The 11,615-nt window shown below is 50.1% G+C and overlaps 4 protein-coding genes across 4 annotated transcripts; 1 reads left to right on the top strand and 3 right to left on the bottom strand.

Annotated features, from left to right (window-relative positions):
- Positions 1 to 741: 741 nt before the first annotated feature.
- On the bottom strand, positions 742 to 2,061 carry N7533_011763 (uncharacterized protein; the record flags this gene model as incomplete). Its single annotated transcript, XM_057108413.1, has 1 exon — positions 742 to 2,061. One exon carries the CDS (start codon positions 2,059 to 2,061, stop codon positions 742 to 744), a length of 1,320 nt encoding a protein of 439 aa, XP_056955791.1.
- A 527-nt stretch (positions 2,062 to 2,588) lies between these two features.
- Positions 2,589 to 4,859, bottom strand: N7533_011762 (uncharacterized protein; the record flags this gene model as incomplete). The annotated part of the gene is made up of 2 exons (XM_057108412.1): positions 2,589 to 4,616; positions 4,671 to 4,859. The coding sequence occupies 2 exons, from the start codon at positions 4,857 to 4,859 to the stop codon at positions 2,589 to 2,591; spliced, it is 2,217 nt and encodes a 738-aa protein (XP_056955790.1).
- Positions 4,860 to 8,072: 3,213 nt separating this feature from the next.
- Positions 8,073 to 8,420, top strand: N7533_011761 (uncharacterized protein; the record flags this gene model as incomplete). The annotated part of the gene is made up of 1 exon (XM_057108411.1): positions 8,073 to 8,420. One exon carries the CDS (start codon positions 8,073 to 8,075, stop codon positions 8,418 to 8,420), a length of 348 nt encoding a protein of 115 aa, XP_056955789.1.
- Positions 8,421 to 10,532: 2,112 nt separating this feature from the next.
- On the bottom strand, positions 10,533 to 11,048 carry N7533_011760 (uncharacterized protein; the record flags this gene model as incomplete). The annotated part of the gene is made up of 1 exon (XM_057108410.1): positions 10,533 to 11,048. The coding sequence occupies one exon, from the start codon at positions 11,046 to 11,048 to the stop codon at positions 10,533 to 10,535; it is 516 nt and encodes a 171-aa protein (XP_056955788.1).
- Positions 11,049 to 11,615: the final 567 nt, after the last annotated feature.

The following is an 11,615-nucleotide window of genomic DNA, read 5'->3' as shown; positions in this document are numbered from 1 at the left end:
CTCTCGGGTTTCCACTAACCTACCACTCGGACAACGGGTTTCAACCCTAAAACTCACCACCCGGGCCCGGGCCCGGGTTAATATCAATGCCAAAACCCTAAAACCACCCTCTGACCGGGTTCTACCCCGAAAACCCTCATCTCATGGGCCCTGGGTCCCTTGCTATCTATATCAAAACCTTGTAACTGATTTACTGACTTTTGTTACTCTGATCTCTTCCTATGCACTCTCGGACGGGTTGGAACCACTAATCTAATAACAAACAACTTTGGAACACCAACATATATAACCCTAAACACCTATCTACAAACCCTCACCACCTATCTACAAACCCTCACCACCCATCCATAAACCCTCACCACCTATCTACAAACCCTCACCACCCATCCATAAACCCTCACCACCTATCTACAAACCCTCACCACCCATCCATAAACCCTCACCACTGGCATCTCTCGGAACATTCCCAACTTCTAAACCTCGATCTCCGTATAACACACGATCCCTATCACTAATGACCTTATCACTTACTATACAATCGTCCTGTATATCACCTTCCTAATACCCATCATATATCTATCCTCCTGACCCTATAATTCCCATATATTTCTACCGTAATCATCCCTCTCACCTGGAAATACACTGAATCAACCATGGAACCCGGCAACATGACAACATATATTTGGCCATCGTCTTTATTACTTGAATACGGAAAACACGAACGCCGCTCTCGATTTCCACCTACCCACCACGCTCAACTCCTTGATATGCTCTCCGTAACCAAATAAACTCTTCCGTAATCTGCGCTCGCTTTCGTCCACAATTCCGCGCCATCTGTCCCAAATACCGAATCAACTCTGTATCGTTCGCCCGGATATTATCCACCCCATGCTCACTCAATCGCTGGAACCACCGTTCTCGGATTACTGCATTGGCATGGGGCCCATGCACCATCATCGCAATCGTCGGAATCAATGCCGTACGATATCCATCACATGCCTGGACCGTCTGCGGACTATGCTCCGTTCGCCGATCGCTCCGCGGACATATATACTGCGGCATCCCACACCAAAAATGCGCCGTGAACCCATCGTACGAAATCTGCCGTCGAATCTTGACCATCCAATCCTTACTGGCCTGCGCAATCTTGCCGCTGCCCCCTTCACCATACCAACACTTCCACATCTCATGTCCATCGTCACGGCCTCCTTGGCTGCATGTCCAACAACGATCAACCCACTTCTCAATCTCACGGATCAAAAACTCTTCATCCTCATATTGCTGACCGGCCCTCCCATCCGCCTGCTGGCATAATTCGGCCCGTTGGATATCCTGTTGCCGAAATGTATGCTGGATGGCGATTGGTACGGCCCGGGCCATGGTGCTGGGAATATCCTCCGTCGGGCCGGCCATCACCGGCTCAACCGCCCCAACATCAACCATCGGGTCATCGGCGATAACGGGGGACGCGGATCCAATCCGGGACTCCTGGTCTTCCCAATTGGGCATACATCCATCACATGCGGACTCGACCACCCGATCACCACATCGCTGTCGTTGGTATTCCTCGATGGGTCCATCCAAATACCCATCCAATATCACTCGCCGGCAACCCGTCACCGCCGCCTCCATATACTCAACAACATGGGCATGGTCGTCCGGGGGCGCATCGTGCATCCAAAACGGACGGCATTCCCGCCCCATCGTCTGACCCTCGGCCTGGATGATAATCGCCTCGCTGGGCTGTCCATCACGCCCGGCCCGCCCACTTTCCTGCGCGTAATCTAACATGGTCCGGGGCTGACCAACGTGGATCACACTGCGGATATCGGGGATATCAATCCCCATCCCTAACGCACTGGTGGCCGTGATCACCGCCCCGGCCTGGTGGCGGAATGATGCCAAAATCCCTTCCTTGTCCACCTGCTTGCTATGGTATGCGGCACAACCTAATAACTCGGCCAATGCGGTGACATGGGCCCGGACGGTGGCATATATGATCACCCGGCCGGGGTACGCTCGGCGAACACGGTCCTGGATGAACTGGATCACACTCCGCATCTGCACCCACTGGAACGGATGGTCATATCCATCGTCTACGGGGATCGTATGGACACGATATGCGATATTGGGCCGGCTGGTGTGGCCCCGATATAATACCACTTGATCCCGGACCCAATGCATCCGATGGAATAATAATTCCTCGCTGCGGGGGGGGCAATGTCGCGGTCAACATCACGATCTGGGTGGCTGCGGTTCGTAACTTGCCCAACTGCTGGAATAATGGCCGGAATCGCTCCTGTTGACTTAATACCATATGGCACTCGTCCACCACAATCCGATCTAATCGCTGTAACATCCGCTGCCGGGTCACAAAATCGGCAAATGCATCGCTGTCGGTGCTCTCGGGCGTGATCAATACGATGGATACCCCATCGGGTGGCCGTCGGGGGTCCCATACCGCACATGAAATCCCCAATCGCTGGCATCGTGCTTCCATGTCACCGCGTAATGCAATCAATGGAACAACCACGATGGTTAACCCGGCACGGCCACTCACCCACGCGGGCAACATAAACAACACACTCTTACCTCCCCCCGGTGGGCATGACCGCCACAATGGGGCTTACCCCATGCTTGATGGCTTGTAATACGGGACCCTGTTGCCCCCGCAATGCTACGGTGTTGCTCCCCATCATGTGCTGGAATGCCTCGTCTATGTTGGTCTGGTGTAAATCATATCGACGCTGCGTACGGGCCTCGGCCGTTTCGACTTCCCATGGGTTGGGCTTACGCTTGGTGCCGGGGGCCCGGCGGTCATGTTCGATACGGGTGGACTCGAATCCTAAAAAATAATGCCAATCCTGGCTCACCTGGCGGAATAACTCGCGGTGCCGGGCCGTGGTGTTGGGATTCTCCATCATCATCCGGCCATATTGCGTCCCGGCAATGCTGGCGGAATGCGCGGCCTGGATATCCGCAATGAATGCTCGGATCCCATCATCATCCATGGATGTCTCGTCGTCAATGTCGGGGGCCTCCTCCTCGGTGTTGGCCTGGAACTGACTGCTGGGGCGTAAATACCGCCGGCTGATGGCGATGGCGATGTCACGGTATGCCTGTAATCCCAACTTCTGCCCATCCAATCCAATCGCGGTCTCGCGCTTCAATACCTCCCGTAACCGGACGCTACTCCACTCGGTCTGCCGATCGGGATCCGGGGACCATACATACTCGGCCCGTCGACCGATGGTGGCGGCTTCGCCCCGTATATGCCGCTGATATGACTGCATCTGCTCCACAAATGGCAATACTAACCATAAATACCATATGACCAACTCACCAATCTCCCGGGGTAAATATCGGAAAATCACCTTGGTATCATTGGCCACATGGAACCCCTTATGGTATCGACTGACAAATGTGACCATGCCATCCTCAATGAATATATTGCGGCGCTCTCGCTCACTGTTACGATGCCGGATGCTCATTAACTCGGGACCCCGGCTGGGTTGACCGGCACAAACATGGACGGCCACGCTTAACCGCTCACGGAACTGGCTCACCACTCGAAAAAACCGATCGATGGCGGGCATCCGGAACCCGGCCCCGTGGGACTGTACAAACTGACGCTGTAATCGGGGCTCGTGGCGGATACGCTCCATGAACCACGTCGGACCCTGGACCGGCCACGATGTACGTAAATCCTGTAAAAAACTCCATCCGGTGGCACTCTGCGTGGCATCATCGTACAAATGATCCCACGGGATGGCTGGGGGCGGGTGATCGGTGCAAAACATCAACTCGTGGACCAACTGCTGCCGTAACCGGCCAACCAACCCATGCACAAATCCGCGGAAATGGCCCATGGTAAAATGGATCTGTTTGTACAACAATTCATCTCCGGACTTCCACCCGATATGACCCTCGCTGGGGGTATTCATAAATATCGTCCGTCCGTACGTACGTAAATCTAACCACCACTGGACGGGGCCATTGGTCCCACGAACCATGAATAAATCCACCAAATATGTGACCCATTCGGGGAACGTTCGGTCGGGATGCTGGCGCTGCTCCTGTGTCAATGCTCCTAATATGTCATCGCTGGTGGGGGGGGAACTACGCATGGCCACCGGGGATGGGGGGGCACTGCCATATCCTTCATCATCGTGGGCATATGCCTCATCGATGCCGATCATATCACCTTCAAACCATGGCGGGTTCTGCTGCCCGGCGAACCCACGACGGATCTCCGATGACCGGGGGTCTAACCGCAATGCTTTGTGCAAAATAAAAAACCGCGCGATCTTGATCAAACTGGATATCCGGGGGGGGAAATTCTCGGGCGTGGCCCAACCAAACTGCCCGCATCCAATCACGGCGGTGGCACAAATCATGGCACATCCATATTCATCGTTGCGGATCTTCTGGCGTAATAAATCGATGCAAAACGTTAATAATGCATGCTCGATGGGACGAATCTCGAATGGCTCGGGCTCATCATCCTCGGGGTCGGGACAACTGGCCTGGGCCTGGGCATGGCGCCACACGGCATCCCATAACTGCTGCTGTCGGGGGGTAAATGAATACTTGGGTGATTCCCAATCATGTTCAATCTGGGATGGTGAATCAACCTGGGTGTCTGATATCGGGTACGGACGTGATCATACCTGGGTTCGTGCAAAAAACATCATAATCTGCTGCCACGGTGCCACATGCTTTTGAATGGCGGTGGCATCTAAATATGCCAATAATGGCTTATGTGGACTCTCGTCCTTCATCGTACGGACCACATCAATGCGTACTAAATGCCCGCACGCCTTGGCGATCTCCTGGCTCACCGATGCCAATCGCTCCATGGCCTCCCAAATGACCAATGCGATACGCTCTGGTCCCTCGGCATCCTCCTCGGGGCGCTGGGTACTCTCGAATAATGGCTGCCGGGGGGGTCCCTTGTAAATACCGAACCCACCCCGTCCGATTCAACCATGGCGTGGCTTCATCTAACTCCCCGGCCTGGATGATGGTTTCATGGGCCTGTTGATCTTGCTGCTGATACTCCTCAACCATTTGCACTAACTGGTGAATCCGGTCGGGGTCTTCCACGGGGTCTATGGGGGGCTCATTGGGATTGGGCTGCACAATATGAATATAATGTGAACCGGGGCCTTGGCTGAATATACGCTGACACGCAACGGCTCGGCTATTGGCGTTAATGGCGGCCTGGATGGCTTTTTCCTGTCTGGGTGTGGGACGACCGCGGCTTTGCTGTACACGATACTGATGGGCCTCTATCCAATGTGCCTTCATCGTACGGATCTGGCGGCATGTATATACCTCACATTGCTGGCACAATAATCCATCCTGATAAACGGGTAACTCGGGGATGGGTTGATCAATCTGGCGGGGCCAACTATCCACCTCTGGGTGATCATCAATATGATCCCACTGCTGGATCACTCTGTCGATATACTGTACCCACGAAATGGGTATCCGATGTACGGTACTACTTAAATGGGCCTTGATCTGTCCCCGGCGTACGGCACATTGACATTTCTGGCAAATCAACACGCGAAATTCGGCATTGACACAAAATAATTCGTGGGCCTGGTATTCGGTGTCCATGTCGGATATGGAAATCTATATATCGGCTGGTATTGTATATCTGGGAAATGGGATCAACTCAATGTTGTTCAAATGGACCCAAAATAAAATGGGATGATGATGGGGGATCTGGGAAAACCCCCCCTGAAATTTGAAACAAAAAAAAACAAATCCTATGACTAAACTACATATGGTGGTTGTTGATGTTGGTGGGTTTGACTGGTCGCGACCGGCGGCTGGTGGTTACCCCATCAAAAAATCTTGCTACTTTGTGGGGGACAAAATCGATACTGGATATGCTCTGATTGTGCTTAAATTTGGCTATGGAATAAAACTAATACTAAATTAAAATATATCGAAATCTGGAAACTCTACGACATTATTTTGCTAAATTCAATGGGGGTTTGAAATCTAAATTCAATGGGCCCTGGACCCACTTTTTTCCCCCATACTTAACAAAACCCTAAAAAATTCAATGGGCCTCATTGAATTTACCCCCATGGGATAGATAGACCAGTTACTCCGGGACTCAGTAAGTTTAGCATCTCCTACTCTCCCTACTGATTTTACTAATATAATAAAATCCAGCTACATGCACCATCTAACAAGATATTCAACCAGAACATTTTTGAGGAGAAACTTCTTAAATTCGTTATATCTACCCAGCTCCCCTTTCGGCTCATCGAACATACACAGTTCAAGGACCTGCTCGATATGGCCCAGTTGGCTGATTCTAAGCTTAATATTCCTTCCGCAAGGAGTATCCGGCGGCATTTGGACATGTCTGTGGAAAAGCAACATCAAAGCATTCTTGGTAAACTTCCGGAAGGAAGCCGCCTCTCTATTGCACTTGACTACTAGACATCTCCCTTTTGCCAGGCGTTTATGGCAATCACAGGCTACTTTCTTGACCACGAATGGAACTACCAGGAGGTCCTTCTTGGTTTTGAGCATCTCCATAGGTCGCATACAGGGGGGGAATTTAAGCAAGACTGTCATTCGGATCCTCCAGCAGTACAGTGTCGCCAACCGGGTATTATCAATCACCACTGATAATGCATCAAACAACAACACCATGATCACAGGTGTCCAGGAGATAGTATAGCCACTTGGTTTAAACAGCAATTCTATCTTCCGAGTCCCATATATTGCTCATGTGATCCAGCTCAGTCTGAATCAGCTTCTGGGAAAGATGAAAGCAAAGCCAGAGAATCAAGAAGCGGAGTCTGAGTGGTCTGATCAGCGTACCCAGTCGCTACAATCTAGGTATACCACAGGGCAGATCGTGGATACCCTGAAAAAGGTATATTCCCCTCTTACTCATATGTACCTGACACATAGATATCTAATACGTTCTAAAATTTTCTCAAGGTCCGAGGGCTTACGGTCTTCGTGAATGCAAGTCCACAGCGTCGGGAAGCATTCATAGCTCTTCAAACGACAGAGCCTAGGATTATCCTAATCCAGGACGTTCGTACACGTTGGAATTCCACCTTTTTAATGCTCATTCGTGCCAAAAAACTGCAATCTATTATTGATCAGTATTACACCACACACCAATATGTCCAGTTCAAGCTTGACGAGGAAGAATGGCACCAGATTAAGTATCTACTTTTGATCACAAAGCCTTTTTTTGATTACACCACTATCCTTTCAAAGACCAACAATGTAACCGTTCATTCCATTTTCAGTATCTATAATGGACTGTTCAACCACATCGACGCCTCCAAGAAACAGCTGAAGCGAAAGTCCGTCCCCTGGAAGAAGCATATGCTGAGGGCACTGCAAGCGGCCCACAAGAAGCTAGTGAAATACTACAAAGCAACAAACACACAGGGTTATAGGAATATCTACGCAATTGCCACTATTCTCTCTCCATCGAAGAAGCTTCAGTACTTTACGAATAAAGAATAGAAGGGAGAGGTTGACTTTATAAAGCATTATCGGAAAGTCCTAGAAAAGGAATTCGTGCGGTATCAGCAGGAACTTAGTGGTCTGACAGAACTGGCCGAAGTTGATACGGTCCAGGGCCCAACAGGCGATTTTAACGATCTTGATATGATTGGTGAACCCCAGGCTACTGTACAGAGTGCAGTTGAACAGGAAGATGACGAGATTATGCGATATCTAGCAAAAGGTGAGTGTCCTCTGTCCTTAGACCACATATTATACTGATATTAGGTCTAGGACTGGTAAAATCAAACCCTCGGGTCTACTGGAAAGAACATCAACATGAGTTTCCGATATTGGCAAAAATGGCCCGAGACATCCTCTCTATCCCCGCAAGTGGTGCCGGAGTTGAGCGTCTATTTAACTGCGCCCGTGATATCTGTCACTATCGTCGAGGGCAGTTGAAAGCAGACACAATCAGGGATCTTATGCTCCATCTTTGTTCGTCAAAATTTGACCTTGAACAAAGTCAAATTGACTTATGGAAGGAGTATCTATCTGCGGGTGAAGCTGCCCTGATGGATCAAGTAAGGAATCCTGATCCGTTAGGTAGTGATGTCGAACCGATTAGTGACAATGAAGAAGATAGTTGCGTAGCGGAAGATGACTTGGAAGATGATTCGGAGGACGACGTAGAGGATGATTCGGAGGATGAGGTATTTCCTGTACAGGCGACCACCCAAAGGAAGGAACCACAGCAAAAGCAGCCTCCAAAGAGGACATTTGAAGTTCTGGATGATGCAGATGATGGTCTCCCACTTCCAGAAATGCCAACTGAAGAGACTACGCAGGCACCGACCGCACGGTCAGGGAGGATTCGGAAGAAGCCAAAGATGCCAGCTGGATTTGAGATTGACAGTTTGTAATGTTAAAGGTTCAAGATGGAAAATATATATATGATCTAGGCAAAGACGTGTAAGCCGGGCAAAGATTTACATACTCAATACTTGAAACATACCATCAAAACTGCACAATTTATGTAGTCACGAGCCTTGGCGTGTTTATAGTGTTTATCATTCGCAGATAATCCGCGGAGGTCGTGTTGATCCTACTTCAACATCCGCATCCGCAATGCGGATCCTGCCTATTCTACTACATCCACAAATTGAGGATTTGTGGATCTTACCCATCCTACTACATCCGCAAATTGCGGAGCGGATGACACGACATCCGCGGATTTTGCGGATGCTGCCGCAGCCTAGTTAGCACAATGCCCCCGGTTAGGTCAGGTATGCTAACTTACAAGCTCTTGATACTTTGGTGTCATTTTCATAGAAAATTTCGTCATAGAATCTGCCTGGGAGGCCAACCATACAGCGGGAAAATATTCCATGGTGGATTTGCTCGGAGATGGCTGCCTGAATAACCTGAATAGTAAAAGCAGAATTGTTGTAGCTAAGTAGAGCTCCATCAAGACTAGCATTTCTTGTACTGTGCTGCATGGAATACTTGGTTGAAATGCCGTTTGGTCCAGTCCTCCAATCCCTGAAAAATCTTGCGCATAACTTCAACGACCTCACCATCGTCAACGCTTTCTGTCCGTTTTTGAAGCTCAGTAAGCCTGGCCAATGTCTGAGATTTCTCTTTAAGTAGAGTCTCTGCATTTTTGCGTGACTCTTGGAGTAGCTCATTTTGTCGTCGAAGGCTCTCCTCTCAGATCAATTGCGCCCTCCGTGCCGCTTTTGCTGTCTCCTCGGCAATTTCTAGCCTTTGCATTAGGCTTTGATTCTCCCGATGAAGATTCTCGATCTCTGCAACAAGATCAAGTTGAGTTTCAATATCCGAGTAATTTAGCTTGTTCTTGAATTTGGAAATCTTGCCCTTGCTTACCTTCAAAAGAATCCCCACTCAAGTGCTCTGGGACCGTTTCAGGAATATCATGGCCCCCAGCTGAAGCGCCCCCGCCCTGCAGCATCCCGAATAAACCCATTCGTCCAGCCAAACAGTTGAATAACGTGGAAGGTGTCATTTTACAGAGGGGGAGAAAACTAGCTGCAGTGACTTTGTCGGATCGATATTTCAGTTCTTAAAGCGTAGCGAGACCTACCGTCATCACAAGACTTTTTCGGCTTCGGGGAAACATCTATTACGCGCAATGAGGTGAACAGCAGCAAAATATTGTCCAGGCTGTCTCTGGGATCAATTGACTGCCGTGTTCTAATGCCCACGTTCAATTAAGCAGCAAGGGATTCTTACATATTTAAAGTTTGAGAATAGGTTAATGTTGTTTCCACCCAGAGGCCTCTAATCATTCGCTTTACCTCGTAAAACTGAATTCGCGTTACTGCTATCCTGGGGGAAACTTCAGCAGGAACCAGCTACTAGATGATTCGATTAGTCTTTCGCCCCTATACCCAAAAAGCCGAGCCAATTACTCAAGCAGCTATAGAGGTACAGATTATAAATAGACCTCAATGGAGTAAGTGACAGATTTCATCACAGACAGGCAGCTATGACTGACAGAGAAATAGCTAGATCCCGGAATCGCCGATGGTCAACTCAGGACCTAGAGCGTTTACCCTCCTGGTTCACAGAAAGGAAGCATTTGAGCGAGGAAGAAATTCAAGCTGCATTCCTGGTAGACTTTGAACACGAGAGGAGCTTTGGAGCAATTCATGCTGCTTTCAAACGACAAATGAGGATTTAAACCCCATCCTGGTGACATGAAATGCCATGTGTGATGAAATGCCCACGAGGTACCTGCACATTCGAGCACCGTCATTCTAAACCCACATATTGAATATTACCTGAGAGCAGCAGAAACAGTAATCAATTGATTTGTTATTCGATAGATCTTGCCAAACTAAGATCACAAAGTGTTAGAGCGGCGGATTACAGGACGACACGCACTACGATTAAATCTACTGTCTATTCCAACCATTGCTACACTGCTACAAATGGAGACGAGTGAGATATTTTTGGCCCGTACGGGGCACCTGCAGTCTGAACATGGTGATGTAGGTCTCCTTGACAGAAGGCTACAGCGCCGTGAGGGCTGCAGGCGGGCCCAAATGACCCGGTGGGCCAAATGAGGATGGTGGAGGGGCTGGTGGTATGGAAGATGAGACTGGGGTTGCATGACCGGTCTGGAATTGACGGTTCCAGGCGTATAGTGTTGTTGGAGGCGTCGTGAAATAAAGGCGGAAAGCTTCGGAGGACCATCTTCCGAGGGCTTGGATGTGGTCACTTCTCAGGCCCGAATCGTGGGCGTGTTGGGCTGCCCCTTTTCTGAAACTATGACCCTTAAGTCCGTTGGTATCTTCCCCAGAGCGTTTGAACTTGGCGATAACGGCGCGTTGGAAGGCGGCTGAGGTGAATGACCCGGAGGAGAGCGTAAACAAAGGAGCAGTTGAAGGTTGTGAATCATGGAGGAATAGCTTAGAAAGGCCCTCAACGGGGCAGGCCGCGTCGTTTGTCGCTGCAAGGACAATATTGACACCTTCGTGGTTTCGGTCGGTCTTGCTTCTCTTTAAAGTGAGGAGGACGTGGTCCATGGTAGGGGAGAATCTGATATCCCCCCCGGGTAAACTTAGTAGCAACGAAGATTTGCGTATTCCTATGTTCAGCAGCTGAGTATGTAAATTCCCCGACCCGAAGAAACCCGGCGAAGGTGACCCGGGCAGCCACGGCAAGATTGAGATCATCTCTCTGGGACCCTGAGAGCCTCAGCGGCTGGGCAGGTAGATGTGAAATATTCCCTGATAGGGTTATGACTGAGGTGCGTGGGATTGGATTGCGAACCCGCTTTTGGCGCGGGGGTTGCAGCCGGCGAGCACCATCGACCATGCGACGAAAATGCTTGGCGTGGAGGTTAAAAATTGCATCAGAAAGACCGTTGTCGACGTGGTACGCGCGGAGAGCTGAGAGCTCAAACATAGCTGTATCGGGCTTCACTGGTGGGCTTCTACCTGCGCCGAGCAGTCGTTCCGTGAGCCAAGTGTAGATCGCTGGTGCTGTTGCTGGCCACGGCTGTAATCCATTGAGGGCGCAGCTACGGGTGTATGAGCGCTGCGCAGTGCGGTATCCTCTTCTAGTTCCCTCTACGAGGCCATTCCAGACCA

The sequence above is a fragment of the Penicillium manginii genome (assembly GCF_028828005.1).
Source record: "Penicillium manginii strain IBT 31320 chromosome Unknown utg000008l:1.0-3226943.0:1.0-3228205.0, whole genome shotgun sequence".
Classification (NCBI taxonomy): Eukaryota; Fungi; Ascomycota; class Eurotiomycetes; order Eurotiales; family Aspergillaceae; genus Penicillium; species Penicillium manginii.
Note: the sequence above shows the minus strand (reverse complement) of the source record. Positions and strands in the feature narration are given on the sequence as shown.